Source organism: Haliotis rubra, unplaced genomic scaffold (assembly GCF_003918875.1).
Source record: "Haliotis rubra isolate DU_JTF1 unplaced genomic scaffold, ASM391887v1 Scf670, whole genome shotgun sequence".
In the NCBI taxonomy this organism is placed as follows: Eukaryota; Metazoa; Mollusca; class Gastropoda; order Lepetellida; family Haliotidae; genus Haliotis; species Haliotis rubra.
This window is the reverse complement of record NW_025767380.1, coordinates 249,009-269,352: the sequence shown is the minus strand read 5'-3', so window position 1 is coordinate 269,352 and position 20,344 is coordinate 249,009. Positions and strand designations below refer to the sequence as shown.

The window sequence follows — 20,344 nt, the reverse complement described above, 5'->3', positions numbered from 1 at the left end:
ACGTAACTTAAGCTATATATTTCACTAATCCCAGCCTTTGTTTCATAAATCAATTGGGATCAGTTGCACTCGACATAAAACTATATATTTGCTTTGATTTCTGTTTTCTTTAGAGTGTTTACACTATCGATAAAGCATACGACCAAACCTGAACTTGGCTAGTGGTTATGTTTACACGCTCTGCACATGCGCACGGCAAGTGGAAAATTAATGTGAAACCAACAAATACATTATGATATATTTATCTAAAAATTCTTTGATGGATTTGTAAAGATAAGCTGAATTTCAGTGATACTAGAACAAATACAAACAAGAGGTTATAATGCTAAGCAAAATACAATGTACTATACCTCGGAATTTTTGAAAAACAGAACATGAATATCAAAATTTGGAACAAAAAAACAAATTTTCCAATTTTTTGCTGGCCAGTCATATATATATATAAAGGTCTACATACCTTGATCTGCCCTGGATGAACTTTCTTCCCAGGAGGTTGAGTCTGAAACAAGAAAATGATCAAGTCAACATACAACATTGAACAAGTACATTCCCGGTTGTAGTGGTGGTCCGATTAATTGAAATAATCGAAGATTGGTCGCAATGACAAAACGACCAAGCAATCGATCATGTTTTCTCATAATCGAACACAAACAATATTGGACCACTTGTTTGCAATACCAATATTTTTGAAAAGGTTAATTTTGTCTCGACATTGCATAAGCACTACAAGCTCATTCAAAGTCATGATTAAGTTTATCTTAACAACTCCAGGAAATGTATGTTCCTAACACACTAGTCATCCTTTAAAGATGGGAAATTTGCAAATGCATTTTGTGCAATTTGCGAAAAAAGAGAGAGAACTACATGTTTTTTCTTTATTTTTTGTGCATTAACAAACATAACCAGGAAAATTTGATAAATGACGCTAACCAATTATTTTCGATGATTGATCGGTTGTAATGAACCAATCATCAATTATGAGATTTACACCAATTCCCAACTCTAGTATGTTGTAATTACGTAATGTTGAGGGAGATCTACGGGCTGTCTTACAATTTAGCTTCATCACAAGGAGAGATTGTGGATCCCATGTTTCCGCTGTAGCAGCGGAAAACCAAACTCACTCACTCATATTTACGTTAAGCTCATTTTCATTTTCAACAAGTGTCTACACAATCATGTGCCAGTTTATCTCAATGTTCTCATCAGAGAATGCACCCCTGCCATTACTCTTCCTTTTCCAGAACCAGCTCTTGTTGACAGTCCCCAACATCTGCTTAACTTCATTCGACAAGCAAAATCATTCCTACATGCAGCTCCATGTCTCTGGAACTCTCTACAGGTCAACAGTAAACATTCTGATTCTGTGAAAACTTTCAAATGTCACTTAAAAACTCATCTTTTCACCCTGGCTTAATACTGACTCTTCTAAACCCACCATGTATATTTTGTTTATATCCTCTCATTTTATTGTCACTCTTTGTGTGGGTGGATACAGGTGCATAATGAATATCCATCATCATGTTTTACAGATTAAAGATAGTATGCAGCAGAGAGGGTTCGGGTGATCCTGGCACAGTCAGGCTGGTAAGGCTCATCATCAGCTCAGGGCCCTCGCCCCCTCTACACGCAGCCCAGACAGCGAATGGGACTTCTCCCAGGAAACGCTGCCTAGTCGAACCCACCAAGAACTTCCCGGAGAATATGTATACTCCCTAACACTGCAGCCTTCTGCATTACCCAGAGTGTCAGAAGGGCTGTGCTCCCAGTGGAGAACCCGGGCACTCTCCTGATCTGCGCCAAGAGATCAGGAGGTACCAAACCAAGGGCACCGAGAATAATGGGGAGCCTGACGACAGTGTACTTGGGATGCAAGCGAAACATTTTAAAGGAGAGGTCTGCATATTTAGTATGCTTTTCCTGAATCTTGCCAGGGACAGAAAATTCAATGATATAAATAAACACATTGGCTTTATCAAAAAGGACAAGATCAGATTTGATGAACATAGAGATTTTTTCTGGGCATCTTCATTTTATTCTTGAGTACAATGTTTCAGGGCTTCTTCTGGCCCCATCAGCAGCTAAAAACTGAACAGTAACTGTTAACTCTGCCCGTGACGTCACAATGCTTATGACGTACTCATAATAGAAAGAAGATGTAACCCAGAAAAAATCTCTATGTTCATCTTCTAAAATGCTAATCAAGCATCTAAGATCAGATTTGTTGGCTGGAATAACTATTAAGTACCTCGTTCAAGAAAGCCAGACTGTAACCCAGGAAGGCATGGTGAAGGTAGATAGAGAAGTTTTCATTGGGTCGTGGAACAGAGGCCACACACTCTGAGGGGTTGAAGTCGAAAACGAGGCTGCCGGCAGCCTCCCGAAGGCTCTGTTCCGCCACAGCCCGTTACATATATCAAGGAGCAGTCTGTTGAAGCTCTGGATGTCCTCCGTGCCATCCCGGTCCATCAGGTCAACGTCCACTGGTGTCTGTCTGGACTTGAGAGCTTCAAAGGCACCTTTGTAACTGCGTAGAAAGTTTATAGCAAACTGTAGACTTAACTTCCTCCTGATCAATTTTGATAGTGTGCATATATTCTATATATATATTCTTATATTTAATGAGTGCGGCGGTAGGGGAGGCTAGTGGTTAAAGTGTTTGTTCGTCACATTGAAGAACCAGGTTCGATTTCCCACAAGGATACAATGTGTGAAGCCCATTTCTGGTATTCCCCGCTGTGATATTGCTGGAATATTGCTAAAAGCTGTATAAATCCATACTCACTCACTCACTATTTATCGAGCTGTGAGTGCAGTGAAATTTTTGTTTGATTGAAACATATTTTATTCAATTAAGAAGCGGATTTGGGCACAAGTTATCCAACTTAAATAAGCCCTCTCCACATAATTATAAGTGTATATTACAAAAAGGTTCAACAAGGGGCAGACAAAGGGTATAGATATGTACAGACAGAGTTATTTAAATCGTTTAGTGTTATGGATGTAGATATGTACAGACAGAGTTATTTAAATCGTTTAGTGTTATGGATGTAGATATGTACAGACAGAGTTATTTAAATCGTTTAGTGTTATGGATGTAGATATGTACAGACAGAGTTATTTAAATCGTTTAGTGTTATGGATGTAGATATGTACAGATTTAAAAACATTTTTAAAGAAATTTTTGTCTGTGGTCAATACTCAATATTAACATATACTATAGGGCTGTGTACTGGAAAATATACTGTAAACGTACTTATTTTCGCGTGGTGCAATTTTCGCGGAATTGACAGTTTAGACTACATCGCGCGGTCAATTATTCGCTCAATCAGTAATTGCCGGAACTGCGAGATGTCTCTTTGGCCGCCACTAACAGCAGTGAAAACAAACAGAGTGGCTTAACCTGTCAGGCGGCGTTTATTGCTTACTCACAGGAAATCCCTATCTGTGCGATATACTAGAACACAGTATGTTCTTATGTTCCGAATTCTGACGATTTGACGAATTAACTTATACTGTATATGAAGCTCTTTGTGATTTCAAACAAGCCGGGTTGTTGTGAATGAGATGATTGAGTGTTAGTGACTATTCGCTTCATGATGTACTGGTGAATAAAATCTTAATGAATAAATAAAATACTGCTGTATTATTTCTTTCCGAGTCGTTTCACGGTAATCTGTTTTGTATCAAACCATCTGTCATGTGACCAATTTCCATGGCGGCCACAACACACATTGCTGTTTTCGCTAATTCGGCAATGGGATTTGGCTCATTATTTAATTATGTTTTGGGAAATCCATTACAGCGACAGTTAAGTATGATCAGTCGTCATTTTAAGATTCCCGTTGATTTCTGTCTTCAAACGTGATGTGTTATGGTAACAACTCAGGGGCGAGCGTGGCTAGACTGAATGAATGACAGGTTTATTCGCGGCGTATAAATTTTCGCTCTAAAATGTTTTGCGCGAAAATAAAACCTGCGCAAAATATAATACGTTTACACTACTCTATGGCAATACACTGAGATACAGATACCCAAATGGCAATACATGTTGCAATATATTGGCAGGTAAAGTTTTTGACAGTGAGTGACACTGTTATTAAGAGACAGAACTAAAGCCAGACAGTGATGTCATGGAATGCTTACTTGCACATGATGGAACAGAGCCGGGTGATACAGAGAACTGAGTCGTCCACCAGGAACCTTCCCAGCAGCGACGCCGGAGACAGCGCAACGAACGGGACACTGTACATCTGACACATGGAAGACAACTGCAACAAAAGACAGCTTGTTACACAAGTATACAATACCCATGAAGATCAGGGGTAGAATTGATCTTCAGCAACCCATGCTTGACGTAAGAGGCGAAACGGGATCTGATGGTCAGGCTCGCTGACGTGGTTGACACATGTCATCGTATCCCAAATGCATAGGTCAATGCTCATAATGTTGATCACTGGATTGTCTGGTCCAGACTCAATTACTTAGACTCTGGCCATTTAGCTAGAATATTGCTGAGTGAAACGTTACACAACAAACAAAATGGATTCAAGGCAGGTCTCATGCTGATCTTTTGGACCCCAAAACCTTGTTATTGAGAGTGTTTAGGTCACCATGGCTACTCACCAGCTGCACGTAGTCGAGGATGCAGTTGGCCAGCAGGGTGTTGTCCTCTTCCAGCTGGAGACCCACCGTTGCCAGGTTGTCCGTGAAGTGGATCAGGTCTTGGAGGGTTTGGAGAGGACGGAACTTCCCTCCATACTCTTGGAAGATTGACATGCTGAAGAAAAACAAGACATTTACATCTGGGAATGGGTAACACTGCAGTCAAGCTCTCTCTAGTTGCCAGAAGTTATGTATCTGCCAGCCCAAACATTGCTCTTGTCATCACGTTTAGTAGATTTTAGTGTTACTGAATGGACTTTCACAAGTTTACTGGACCAATGAGAATTTTACTTGAAGCCTCAAACCAGTGGCTGGAATTGCAGACTAGCAATGTTCCAGCTACCAACCACATCATCTTCCTCACCACACGACCCGTGAAGATCCGGGGTAGAATAGGTCTTCAGCAACCCATACTTGCCACAAAAGGCGACTATGCTTGTCGTAAAAGGCGAATAACGGGATCAGGTGGTCAGGCTCGCTGACTTGGTTGACACATGTCATCGGTTCCCAATTGCGCAGATCGATGCTCATGCTGTTGATCACTGGATTGTCTGGTCCAGACTTGATTATTTACAGACCGCCGCCATATAGCTGGAATATTGCTGAGTGTGGCGTAAAACTAGACTCACTCACTCACTCCTCACCACACAGACCAGTTGCCTCTTGTGACAAACTGTGGACCAATCCTAACACTGGTCCACAGGAATATAGAAAGTCACAAGATAAAGGATGGCAGACTCAATGATTGCAAATGAACAAGTCCACATCATTGCAATGGATTTTCTAACTAATCCCAGCTCATCAAATGAAATAATGCAAATCTGATTGAGTGAGGGAGCGTTGTTTTACACCACAGACAGTAACACGGAGGTTGACCAACAAAGGCTTGTCAATCGTCCTCCCTAGACTACAGACAGTAACACGGAGGTTGACCAACAAAGGCTTGTCAATCGTCCTCCCTGGACTACAGACAGTAACATGGAGGTTGACCAACAAAGGCTTGTCAATCGTCCTCCCTGGACTACAGACAGTAACATGGAGGTTGACCAACAAAGGCTTGTCAATCGTCCTCCCTGGACTACAGGCAGTAACACGGAGGTTGACCAACAAAGGCTTGTCAATCGTCCTCCCTGGACTACAGACAGTAACATGGAGGTTGACCAACAAAGGCTTGTCAATCGTCCTCCCTGGACTACAGACAGTAACACAGAGGTTGACCAACAAAGGCTTGTCAATCGTCCTCCCTGGACTAGGCAGACCAGTGACTAGTGTTGGGAATTGGTTGCAATCTCACAATTGATAATTGGTTCACTACCAGCGAGCACTCATCGAAAAAAATTGGTTAGCATCATTTTCCAGATTTTCCTATTCAGGTTGTTAGTGCAAATAAGAATAATGTGGTTTTCAGTTATTTTTTGCTTTATTTCATGACTTTTCAGTAAGTGAAGTGAGTTTTCTAAGAATTAAACTCGTTTTCAGGCCCTGACAGCTTCTCAGATATGTTCCTTTGTCGTGTGACCCATGAAGATCCGGGTTAGAATGAACCTTCAGTAACCCTCTTGTGACAGGAGACTAACGGGATCGGGTGGTCAGGCTTGCTGACTTGGTTGACACATGTCATCGGTTCCCAGTTGTGCTGTTGATCACTGGCTTGTCTTGTCCAGATTCGATTATTTACAGACCGCTGCAATATAGCAGGAATATTGCTGAGTGCGGCGTAAAAGTCAACTCACTCACTCACTCCTTCATCACGTGTTTAAAACATTAAAACAGTAGTTCCAAATTTGTTTGTGTTCGACTATGAGAAAATGTGATCGGTTACTTGGTCGTTTGGTCACTGCGACCAATCTTTCATTATTTCAATTAATTGGAACACCACTACTAGTGACTCAGAGCATAAGCAGGGATGACATATGATGACAACGACCATGTCACAGCTGGTGACCACAACCCCATTTTCGCAAGCATGAGTCATGGGGCACTTTCCCGACCACAGAGGTCAGTGATGTACAACATACCTAGAAGACGTAGGGCCCTTGACAGACAAGTTATTCTCCATCAGGTCCTTGTAGCGTGGCCACTCAATTGCAGTGTAGTTCTTGATCATCTCCACCAGGGTCAGAATCACTTGGCACTGGAGGAAACAACACTGACACATTACAGCATCAAGACTCATAATAATAATAATAATAATAATAATAATAATGCATATTTATATGTGCGCCCAATCCACCTCGACGGACATGCTCAAGGCGCTACAGAGTATCATACAGATATTGTAGTTACAGTGACATACAGACCCGTGCCAGTTATATTTGGACACTTGTCGCAACTTCCATAGACTTACATGTTAATCTAGTGTAGCATAAATAAATGTCATGAATTTAATTTTCGTATGATCCAAGTCAAATTTTGCACATTTGTGAGGAATCATCTTACTTACAATAACATAATTTCTGTTTAATTTTCCGTTGCTTATTTATTGAATGGCAACAATTTAATCAACATATGTACAGTGCAGTGAACTCCTTTAACATGGCAGGCTATTGGATTGTACATTCTGGAACTAAGTTGATAAATGTGATATAATTACAGGGCTCGATTTAGTGCTTTGTTACTTGCACTGGTGCAACCCAATATTACAAAATGCAACCTATTTATTTGTCTAAATTTTGAGAAATAAATCAACAATAAATCTAACATTATAAGCATATTTATGTCAGCTCATTTTTTATCCAAGCTTTAAATAATTCAGTTGCACATTTCTTTCATTACATATTGCGATAAGAGCAGTGCAACTGGAATTTGACTGGTGCAACTAGGTTTTTATCTTAGGTTGCACCTGGTGCAAGTTGGTTAATATCTCTTAAATCGAGCCCTGCATTAGTTAAATAGTGGTCGGAAAATTGAACTGAAATTATGTGCGCAGAGCAGAGATGATTTCAAATTTGCCTGTCAAATTTTACAAAGATCTATCCTAAACTCACTTCATGAAAGGGCCGGTGGGGTAGCCTAGTGGTTTAAGCGTTCGTTCGTTACGCCAAAGACCCGGGTTCGATTCCCCACATGGGTACAATGTGTGAAGCCCATTTCTGGTGTCCCCCCGCCAGATATTGCTGGAATATTGCTAAAAGCAGCGTAAAACCAAACTCACTCACTCACTTCATGAAAATTATGTATGCTACACTGAAATAACATGTAAGTCTATGGAAATGACGTCAAGTGTCTGAATATATATGGCACGAGTCTGTACACATCATAGAGATCGATAATCGTTATCATCATATTGCACATTCAAGTTAACATACCAAAAATATCAACAATGTTTCTGTAATATCAAGTTTAGGGACTGTAATCAACAGTAATCAACAGCATGAACATCAATCTTCACAATTGGGATACGGTGCCAACTAAGTCTGCTAGTCTGACCACACGATCCCGTTACTCGCCTCTTATAACAAGCATGGGTTGCTGAAGACCAATTCTAACTCGGATCTTCAGGAGTAAAGATGACTATGGCTGTAACCATAGTAACACAAGCATCTCCAGATACCCACCTTGAAGTAGACAGTTGAGCTGAAGTACAGTTTCCTCAGAGGTTCTAAGATGAAGTCATTTAACACTGAAACAGGAAATGAAGCTTGCATCAGCAAAATGCTGTCACAATCAACATGACAACATGATGAAACAAAGATCAGTAATTACGTGACAGCGTCTCCAACATGTCAACTGAACAGGAATCAAGATCTTAGGAATTAAGTTTGTTTATGCATATGTCGCCGGCAGCTGTATTTCTTCTTTCTTCTGTCCTGCGGCTGCCTCTCAACAATCAAATAATAAGGAGTTGTACGTGCTACCTGTATCTGACGCACAGGTAATTCACGAGCTTTTGCCTGTGACGTCAGGACAATTTGAACTCACTTTCGATTGTCACCTGTCAGCCTCAGACGACGGCAGACAGATATCAACTTTTCATATTGTTGATGTTTCTAATTACAGGCAATAAACAGCTTTTTAAACCAATCCGTCTCCTAATATTTGTCTCAGACAATAACAGAGCCGAACCTACGACAAATACAAGATACAAACATGTGACTATACAGTAACATACCACCGAATGGGTATATCTGACACCTAGAGACAAGTATATTAACTTACCTACAAAGGATTATATCTGACACCAAGGGACAAGTATATTCACATACCTCCAAAGGGGTATATCCAACACCAAGAGACAAGTATATTCACATACCTCCAAAGGGGTATATCCAACACCAAGAGACAAGTATATTCACATACCTCCAAAGGGGTATATCCAACACCAAGAGACAAGTATATTCACATACCTCCAAAGGGTATATCCGACACCAAGAGACCAGTATATTCACATACCTCCAAAGGGGTATATCCGACACCAAGAGACAAGTATATTCACATACCTCCAAAGGGGTATATCCAACACCAAGAGACAAGTATATTCACATACCTCCAAAGGGGTATATCCAACACCAAGAGACAAGTATATTCACATACCTCCAAAGGGGTATATCCGACACCTAGAGATGAGTCTGAGTATATGCTGCCTGTAGTCAGAGCCATTCCATGTCAGCAGGTATCTCTGTAGGAACATGTCCACGACCGGGATGCCTTCCTGTAAACACAACCCACAGGAGTTAGTCTTTGATAGTGTACTCAGCAATAGTTCAGCTATATGGATGATACAATGACTGTCTGTAAACAGACTGACTGAGTTTGATTTTACGCTGCTTTTAGCAATATTCCAGCAACATCACGGCGTGGGACATCAAAAATGGGCTTCACACATTGTACCCATGTGGGGATTTGAACCCGGGTCTTCGGCGTGACGAGCGAACGCTTTAACCACTAGGCTACCCCACAGCCCCCTGTCTGTAAACACAACACACAGGTGTTAGTGGGGTGTCGGCTCAGGAAGTCGACCTTTGGATTTCTTATAAGGCTCAGGACGTTGACAAGCAGTAAGCTTTGAAGTTTGGGCGTTATTTTAGCACATGGCTAATCTCATGTGACGTGTTATTACAAGGCTGGTGGTTGATGGAAGACAAAATACCGATATCTGGAACGTCGTCTTCAAGAACTGAGACACCAGTTTCAAAATGGAATGTTAACTGTTAACTGTTAATAAATTCATAATGTACTGTATAAATGTGTATGTTTTTTGTAACATAACTATTTATGATTCTTGTAAAATGTATCATGTTGTAACATGGTTAAAAAAAAATCTGTCTACATATAGTCTCTCATTACCACTCGTGGCTTACGCCTTCTTTTATGTATTTCATTTCACATGTTTTATATTTTAATGTCTATATACTAAGTGAACTGAGACTGAAATAAAACACTATCTTTACACATATATTTGGTTTGTTTTTTCATTACATGTGCTCTCATCCTCAAAATCCGGATTCTCCTCTTCTAACAACATGTAGACCCGTCATTGTGTATCTATAATCCAATGTTAATTACTAAGTTATCGAAACAGACAGGAAGTCAACCTTTTTTCTTCACTCATTAGTGAGTTTTGGACCAAAGGTCAACGTCCTGAGCCCTAACCGTTAGTGGAGCTTTCAGTGTATGGCTTAGTTTGTTGTCTTTGATAGTGCACTCAGCATAGAATGTCTGAACCAGACAATCCAGTGATTGATATCATGGCCATCAATCGACGCAGTTGGGATATGATAACATGCATCAACCAAGTCAGCGATCTCTGAACCAACATGGTGAAACTCTGTTGAAATACATCACTACAACACAAGTTTCTTTAAAGATCTTTACTTCCTGACTGAGTGCAGGCATAACATATCCAGGCACTCTACACCAGTGGATAATGCATATGGACTAGTGTTGGGAATTGGTTAAAATATCGTAATTGATGATTGGTTCATTGAAACTGATCAATCATCGAATATAATTGGTTAGCGTCATTTATGAAATTTGTTAATCCACAAAAAATAAGGAAAAAAAACATGTAGTTCTTGGGGTATTTTTGGCAAAATTTCACATCTTTAAAGGATGACTAGTATGTTAGAAACATTAATTTCTTGGAGTCTTTAAGATAAATTCAATCATGACTTGGAACGAGCTTGTAGTGCTTATGAAATGTAACAGACAAAACCAACCTAGTGAAAAATACTGTTAATGAAAACAAGTGTTCTAGAATTGTTTGTGTTCGATTATGAGAAAACATGATCGATTGCTTGGTCGTTTAGTCACTGCGACCAATCTTCAATTATTTCAATTAATCGGACCACCACTAATATGGACAATGAAAACTGCACCATATCTTGCTTCTTGTTCACATTGCTGACATCGCTGTACAAGTTTTTGAGACTTGGGTTAGCATACATATACATATTTCAAGTCCCTGAACAAGCAATACAAGCAGAATATTTGGCTTGGCTTGTATATTTTGTTTTTTCATCTCTTCAGTGGTGCCAAAGATATCCAAAGGGAGGACCAACGATAGTAAAAATAAAATGAATACCAAAAGAAACCTTTCAACAGTGAGTAAATAGTCAATGGCTAAAAAAAGTAATCTGTCCCCCTGTTGAAACCTTGTTTCTGACTATTCAAATGGCCAACCTAGGTAGTCACTAGGATCATCTCACCTGAAGGAAATCTGTGAAATTAATGAGCAGGTCAAGAAACTGTTCTTTCTCATCCTGATTCTCTCTTGGCATGTCAAAAAACTCTGAAAATAAGAGAAAACGTTCATCACATGAGAACAGAGGCCCAGATAAGCTGCGCATAGAAAATTTCCAATTACACATTGAAAAATAATTGTTGCGTACCAATTACGCATTTAAAATCTTAGATACGCAAAAAGTTTAAAACAAATGCGTATGGAATATATTTATAAAAACCGCTTGCGTAATGAACAAGACATCGATTGCTATCAAGTTGTACTGTTAGTATTGGATAAGTGATTTTTTTATGAAATAATTTCCATTATATTTAAGTTGGTTTTGATTAGGTATGATATAAGGCAGGACATACCTGCTTAGTAAAGTTACCCAATGACGTAATACTTAGGTGAGTAAAATGACTGAAATACACACATATTTGAAAGCAGTGGGTAACGGAAAATGAAATACCCACTCAACATTCATAATACCGACTCCAAAAAATTACAGTGAGTACAGTACCCATATGAGCTAAATCTTATCTGGAGCTCTGTGAAAAACATCCACAAAACATTGACACTGAGTGGCATCCAACATTTCACCTGATCATCCCTGAATGAGTGAGTGAGTGACAACAACCATGAATACATGGCCATTAAATGAATCAAGCCATACTATTTATGAAATCAATTTGTTATTCCTGATCACAAGAGTCAAATGTTCACAAATTTCTCTTTTATGAAAGAGTATTTTCATGTGAAACTGTCTGCCATTCATGAAAGCAGCATATGCAAAATGGAACATATCCAAGTCAACACACATATTTCTGTTTACAGCACTGTGGTCACAGGTCATTGTCAATAGAAACGACAAAACCCTTTCCACATCCATAAAAAATCTCTGATGAAAGCAGTCTCAAGGCTCCAGATAAGTTTTCAACATCAGGAGTATGTACTCCTTATTTTTTTCAACATAGGAGTACTGGAAAAACTTAAAGAGTACATTTAGAGTGCTGAAAGGAATTTAATGGAGTGTGACTACGAGAAGACGAATGAGTGATACTGGTAAACAGTTCATTCATTATTCGTACAGCAATTTGATTCCTTGACCGTTTACAAGTCGTCGAGGCACATGCTTGTTTCTGAAAGAAACTTGTAATTTGTTTCTGTGCTGCCATGTTTACAGACAGGTGCGCAATTGCGACCAATCAAATTTAACCGAGATGATTCGCTGCCGTACGCGGTTTCCTTAGCAACCGGAATTCCCAAAACACAAAGGAAACCCCAATGTGCCGCTATCACGTAAATTCAAATATGGGACACTGATTGAAATCCGATAGATATAGAATATGTCTGTAAATCATGATTCTGAGACCGTACACCATTGCTGTGGTGCCTATCTGCTATGTTCTTTAAATTATTTTCTACTGTATCTTGCATATATTTTATCCATACATACGCCAATACGGTCCTCACCTGAGTCTATGGTACAATTCTGACTATATCGTGAGTATGTATCTGTTCAAACCATGTCATGTAATTTATGACCTGTTGTGGTATCCGTTCAGATGTTCCTATTTGTTACTAGGCCAGCAACAAATCCAGTACAATGAGAGTATAATGAGAGTATAAGACATTTCATGAATATAGGGTAACGAGTAGGCTGTTATTTATGAATACAACTGTATCGGGATCAGAATTGTATCACACCTACATTTTCAGGATATGTATCGCATCGCAGCCTCAATACATTGTTACACACCTTAACCACAAACATGAACTGGCTTGGGAATCAGAAATGATAATGGGTATTACATTTATCATTTTCATTCAAAAGGAAATGGAACCATAAACAACTTGCTATCATCTTGCTCATGTAAATGAAATACCCGAGTTGAAGATGGATTGAGAGTATATCCTCTTGTTGACAAACTTAATTCCAAATGGAACACATAAATATCCTCGTTAGGATGAGAAGGCCACAATAACTCGGTGCGCCTAGTGGCTGCAAGAGTTGTATGCTCCCCAGGGAGTTGAGATTGATAACACGATGTGCCGTTGAGACTGACATCCAATGATCGAGGGAAAAATACCAGCGCCTTGAGCAAGCACTAGTTGCCTTGATATGTGCTCTATATAAATATCCTATAATAAAATATAAAAAAATAATAATAATTAAAAAAAAACTTTTTTACTGTCAAGGTTGCTCAACCAAGACCTGTGTCTGACCTTCAATGAGAGTATGTTGCAGCCAGTAGCTGAACCTCATGGCTACTATCTGGTCAGCTGAGTACGCCACCACATGTTGTAGTATCGGATCCTGGAGGGCCGCTGCCACCTGGCTGGGAAACTGTAAACAACAAACATGGATGTTACAAATATTTCAGGACTTCTAGGTATCAAGTCAAACATTCAAGGCCATGCAAACTAAGTGAGTGAGAGATTAGTTTTACACCGCTTTTAGCAATATTCCAGCAATATAACGGCTTCACACATTGTACCCATGTAGAGAGTGAGTGAGTGAGTGAGTTATTATTTAACGTCACATCAGCAATATTTCAGCCATATCGTGACCAGAACATATGTGACATTGAAATGCAATAGATGTATATTATAAAACCGGTCACTACAAGTTCTTTTAACGAATTTATAAAGACAGTAATACAACTAGAATATCACAATTACAATTAAAAAGCCCTAATAGCACTATTTGGACAATACAATATAAAAACTGGCTATAGATCGCCAACAACTGAAGGTAGATCACCATACTAGGGACCATGGGGACTTACAGTACATTTCTTCCTGCATGGACCACCCATGTAGAGAATTGAACCCAGGTTTTCAGCATGACGAGCAAACACTTTAACCACTAGGCTAGCCCACTGGCTACACATTGAAAATGAAGCTATGCCATGGGTCCTTCCATTCACTCTGTCCAGGTTTGGGATATAGATGATGATTACACAAGCAGTCAAACATTGGAAGGGAGATAACTCTCTGGACTTTAACAGGAATAGACATACATGTATCTATACTTCATTTATAAATGGTTTTCTTTGTTTAAAAAAGAAGCACCTGTTTTATTCTAAGCAATGATATTTAATCAGAGTTAGGTAATTAACATTAGATGGAGACTGGTTAAAAATATTATGGCCTTTTGAAACACATTCTTAAATTACAGGTAACATGCAACATAAACACAACTTTGCAGATTCTGATACCTTTCGGTATGGACTTACAGTAACAAATTATCAAAATAGCAAATTCAACTTATAAAGTTGAAAAATAACGCGATGAAAAAAACCCTGCGAAATTGGAGTTCAAACGATTCACTAAATTCACCCCAGCTGGGGTGAAAAGTGGTTTCATGCCCAGTGAATAGGTTCGCGCAGCTTGAAGCGAGGATTCCCGGATTATGAGGTCGTGAGCAGGAGTAGTCTAATCTTCAAGGATAGAAATACTTTTCTTTCTAAGTGTGCCTTAGGGCACCAGATAAATATTTTAGATGTGCCTTTCAGAAATCAAGTGTGCCCACATGTTTTTAGAAAAAATAACTGTAGCAATGATGATCATTTGTAATTTATTGTTAGTAAACAACAAATGTAACCTGTCTTCTGTGATCACTGATATGTTTTCTGTTTAAGATGACTTTCGCTTCATATATTCTGCTTTACCAACACCTTACAGCTAAACATTTTGTGACATGTTCACTTGTTCAATATATGTAACATACACAATTTCCTCTTCAATAACCGAACTATAACTACTCCCATCACTCTAAATGGAAAAACAACCAGATTTCTTGACATCATCCATCATAATTCCAGCGATTTCCTGGGTGATAAAGTCAATAAATGTTTTTGCTTGTTTTTCATTTGCGTAAGTGTTTTGTTTTGGGGATTACATGACTAAAGGTGAGTTATGTCTCATAAAAATTAGGTGTGGCATAAGGGCACCGAGAACATTTTTTATCCGTGCCATTTCAATATTTACCGTGCCGTGGCACACTAATATATGGGGAATTTCGAACCCTGATCTTGATTGTGTACACAAACAACCAATAGTAAATAATCTACTCGTTACATAAAAGAACTTTGTTAAGGATCTAGATCTAGATCTACTCAGCTATGTGTCAACCAGTGAAGCTCTCAACATTTCAAGACGGAAAACCTTCGCTGGCGGTGAGTACTTGGAGTAGGCTTTGATTTGAGCTTTTTTCCTAACTTTTGTTGATATTTCACAGGTGCGAGCTTTTGATATGTTATGACAGGAGATTACCGATTTAACTGTTTATATAATTTCATTTGTCTATTTCACCACACGTTCTTCTTACTGAGTCACTTTCTCAGTTCGATACTTAACATCAATGTCATTATTTAGCATTGTCAGAATTTCTAACTGTGATATAGATATGCCTCTGTCACAGACAAAACTCAATGTCTGTTTTATTGACACCTATGTGTCTGCCTGCCTGTCTGCTAATGACAATATCATGCAATACACAACTTCGATCACTGACCACATGCAATTTGAACTTAACACCTATCAGGCTATACACCATAAACAAAACGCATTGATTTATGGCTCGTGCACCCGAGTTCTGTCTCTGTCCCATTATGTAATGACACAGACAGGCAGGTGTGATACTTGAACACATGACATGTTATGATGTCTGTTGATTGCAAAATGTTATACACAAAAAAATGAGCATGTATTTACAAAACCCAACATCTCTATACACACACGAAAAGCCCTGAGCGTATTGGCAAATGAACCAGCCAATGAAAGGCTTCGTTACATTTAAGTGCACGCCCACCCGCTCTGACTGGGTTCGGTATCCCGGGTGCTTCATTTCGAGGGAAGTAAACCCAAGTACAAAATATTGCACTTTTGATTTGCGATTGTACGCTTATAATTTTGTTTATTTGTTTTTTCATAATGAGCAATGTATATTTTATGTCATGAACAAGTGATAATTGTGTTTTAATTATGTTTGTTTTTTTGGGTTGCATGTGACCTTTAACACTTTTTCAATTGCAATTTTGCATTCATCTTGCAGGAGATATTAGCAAATGATTCCTGAAAAACATACCTCAATTCTGTCAATTTGGTTGAGCATTTCCTTGAAGGAGTTAACCCTCACAAAGGGCACAGTGACGTGGTCAATCATAAGGTGGACGTTTTCACTGTGCTTGTTGTCGTCCAGGGACGAGGAATGCACTGCTGGAGTGATGACACGTCTCCTCTTGGACTTCTGTCAAAGATAGATGAGCATAGAATGAGTGATGGAGTTGAACCCTCTGTCAACGATAGATGAGTTAACATTGAGTGAGTGATGGGGTTGGACCTCTGTCAAAGATAGATGAGTTAAAATAGAATGAGTGATGGAGTTGGACCTGTCAAAGATAAATGAGCTAATATAGAGTGAGTGATGGGGTTGGACCTCTGTCAAAGATAGATAAGTTAACACAGAGTGAGTGATGGAGTTGGACCTCTGTCAAAGATAGATGAGTTAAAATAGAGTGAGTGGTGGAGTTGGACCTGTCAATCAGGTGAGGTGAAATTGGGTTTAACGTCGTGCTTGAGAATATTTCGCTCATATGACGACGTCCTGTCAATGATAGATGACTTAACATAGAGTGAGTGATGGGGCTGAACCTCTGTCAAAGACAGATGAGTTAACACAGAGTGAGTGATGGAGTTAGACCGGTCAAAGATGGGTAAACACAGTGATTGAATGAGTGAGTGAACAAGTGACCAAGTTAGAATGCAAGAGAGTACAGGCTAACCCAGCTTTAAACAGTACAAACATCACAGCCTCTCATCTGACTGATGGAGGAAAGCCTAAAGCAACACGTAATAGACATTACCTTTTCGGAAAAAACGGGACAAGTAAAGGGCTAACAAAACTACAAACAAACTCAGGATGAATCTGGAATTTCAACGCATGATCATAGGCTTCTGGCAAACCAAAGGGACACAACTCTGTTCAGTGAATTCAGTTCCTCAAACAAGCAGGAGATAAGAGCATGCTGGTCAGACTGAGATGCCATGTTACATACCGGCATCACTGCGCTGGTGTTGATCCTTTTAGCAGACACTCCTCCAGGGCCAGCTCCTGCCTTGCTGAGCTGGGACTCCTGAACACTGATGCTCAGGCCCTGCTCAGACAGGGCCTTTTCCTGCACCCTCTTGATCAGCTCGGCCCACTTCCGGTCATGGCTCTTGAAGAAAATCTGTCAAAAAATTAACATCAACATTACTGAAATTTTTACAAACCTGGAGAGGTTATGAATTCTTTGAAGAAAAGTCCTCCTTGGGGTACATATAAGCATTAAAATGTCCATTTTAAAAGCCTACGACAGTTGTAACAATATTTCAATAAAATATTTTACCAAACAAAAAACTCGTTATGTGTGGTGAGACCACCCCTACAGGGCCCCGTAGAGGGCCCCCTACAGCCAAGAGCAGGTAACTCTGGCTGTGTACCTCGTACCTCACTTTTCATGCTGAACGTGTCAGACAGAATGAGGGAGGTGGAGTCAGAGCCCAAGGAGGACTTTTCTTCAAAGAATTCATAACCTCTCCAGGTTTGTAAAATTCTTTTCAGAAGAAGTCCTCCTTGGGGTACATATAAGCATAAGACAGACTCCCAACGATGTTGAGTCGGAGTGGTATTCTGTCTGCCTAACATACCCCTAGTTCAGTCGAAGGCACAGCTGAAGCCGACAGAGAGAGAAAGTACACTCACCTAGTCACCTGACCGCTGATGTCAATCAGGCGGGCGCGGCAAGGCGGGGAAAAGGAGCCTAGCCGATAGGCTATTGGTGGAATTTATAAAGGCGGACACAAGTCCAACCCCAACCATCAAAATGGGAGGGAAAGTATGGGCGAGTCCAATATATATCCCTCAGCAACCCAAACCAGCGAAGCTGCGTGCAGGGATGAACACAGTGACTGTAGCGAAAGTGATAATCGCTACATACGGTAAAACCACCACCAATGTGATACCACCACCGATAAAAATTGAGGAATTTATTAACACCTACACCATGAGAAAAGCAAACGCGATTTCTAAGGCTCATTCGCCAGAGAATCACGACACTGCCCACTGGTGAGAACTGTCTGGCCAAACCGAGCACGCCCCGTGAGTGTTTGTCCAGCTGATAGTGGCGGATGAACGTGACTCGGTCGGCTCCAGATAGCCGCTGAGCAGATCTCCTCAATGGGCAGTGCCGCTGTATGCTTTTGATGTCGCCACTGCCCTAATCGAATGAGCCTTTAAACCCTGAGGGATGGTTAATCCTTTGTAAGAGTAACTCGAACAAATGGCAGAGACAAGCCACCTAGATATGGTCTGCTTGTTCGCCGGAAGACCAGCCTTGCCACATTATAACAACAGAACAGCTGCTTATCTTTCCTGATAGCAGCCGTCGCTTGATATAAGCCTTGAGAGTCTTACGGACATCTAAGACGTGAGCACGCCGAGAGAGAGGTACCGGACGATGGAGGCTGAGTGAAAGCTGGCAGTTCGATAGGCCGCTATATGAAAGGCTTCGCGACCTTAGGACGGTAGGAGTCTGGCAACCGAATACTGACTCTGTCTTTGTGAAAGACAGTCAGAGCAGGATCCGCTGACATCGCATGGATATCACCCACCCGCCTGCCAGACGCTACCGCCACAAGAAAGGCAGCCTTCCAACTTAACAGCTGGAGTGAAAGAGACGACAGATCGTGGAAAGAGAGGACCGGACATCCAATCAAGAACGATTGACAAGTCCCACGGGGACTAATCCGCCCGGACAGTCGGACGGATTCTGTCCACGCCTGCTAAAAGCGCTGTAGACGAGAGGGTGCTGCCCCAAGAGAGCACCGTCGGCAGGGATATGGAAGGCAGAGATTGCCGTGGAGTAGCCCCGATAGTAGCCCCGGATAGTAGACTAAACCGGGCTTCTAACTGAGACTGCAAGAACTCCAGTACTTCAATTACAGTTGAAGAAAAGGGATCAAGAATCCCTCTGCCGACACACCAGCGCCAAGATAACAGGCCCATCTATCCTCATACTGAACGCTTGTCGAATCCCTCCGCTGGCCAGAATTGTGTCTGCAACTGGTGCAGGAATTCGCTTCGCGTGGAGGCGATTCGACAGAGGCCAGGCCACCCACTGAATCCTGGGATTCGGTGCGGCCCGCTCTGGGATAGTAAGTCCGGTCGAAAGGGTAATAGTACAGGAGGCTGAGCCAGAAACCTGAGTAGTACCGGAAACCAGCTTTGAGCCGACCAAAGGGGTGCAAGGAGCACAAGAAGTCGAGCTGGTTGGGTGGCAAGCTGCAAGAGGACTTTGGGAATCAGGGGTAGTGGCGGGAACGCCCACAGAACCCTGTCCGTCCAATCGAGCTGGAAAGCGTCTTGGGCGATGGCTCTCGGATCCGGTATCCGAGAGCAAAACACCGGAATCTGGTTCGTCCCCCCAGATGCAAACAGATCCACCTGGAACGACCCGAACAACTGGGAGATAGCCCCGAATATCCCCCGATGGAGCATCCACTGCAGGGGGCCAGGATACTGACGAGAGAGTGCATCTGCTCCGAACGCTTGTCCGCCCCTGGGAGATAAACAGGCATTACCCGTATGTCGAACTGGTCGCACCAGAGCAGAAACTGCCATGCCTCCTGCAGAAGAGACGGGGAAACCGTACCGCCCTGCTTCAGGATGTAGGTCATTGCCGTCTGGTTGTCCATCTCGAGACGGACCACACGGCCTTGAACCTGCTCCCGGGTCGCTTTGAACACCAACCTGACTGCTCTCAATTCTAGCACATTGATGTGCAGTTGCGCCTCGCTCTGTGACCACAGGCCTGAGACCGACAGGGCGCCCAGCACGCCCCCCCACCCTGTGAGGGAAGCGTCCGTCTGAATTGAGAGATCTGGCGATGGGATGTCCAAAGGGAGCCCCTTGGATAAATTCCCTGCCAGTGTCCACCACCGTAAATGAGGAATTAGCCACCCTGGAGT

The 20,344-nt window shown here is 41.2% G+C and overlaps 1 protein-coding gene across 1 annotated transcript in view; it reads right to left on the bottom strand.

Annotated features, from left to right (window-relative positions):
- LOC124257731 (centromere protein I-like) overlaps positions 1–20,344 on the bottom strand; it is a 44,954-nt gene that overhangs the window by 9,470 nt on the left and 15,140 nt on the right. Inside the window, exons 7-17 of the mRNA XM_046691866.1 lie at positions 17,392–17,565; positions 16,422–16,583; positions 13,556–13,676; positions 11,313–11,395; positions 9,199–9,316; positions 8,223–8,287; positions 6,684–6,799; positions 4,627–4,780; positions 4,147–4,271; positions 2,249–2,527; positions 458–499 (exon numbers count right to left, since the gene is read on the bottom strand). Coding sequence (XP_046547822.1) covers positions 2,254–2,527; positions 4,147–4,271; positions 4,627–4,780; positions 6,684–6,799; positions 8,223–8,287; positions 9,199–9,316; positions 11,313–11,395; positions 13,556–13,676; positions 16,422–16,583; positions 17,392–17,565 — 1,392 coding nt within the window. The 3' untranslated portion in view covers positions 458–499; positions 2,249–2,253. The remainder of the gene's footprint in view (positions 1–457; positions 500–2,248; positions 2,528–4,146; positions 4,272–4,626; positions 4,781–6,683; positions 6,800–8,222; positions 8,288–9,198; positions 9,317–11,312; positions 11,396–13,555; positions 13,677–16,421; positions 16,584–17,391; positions 17,566–20,344) is intronic.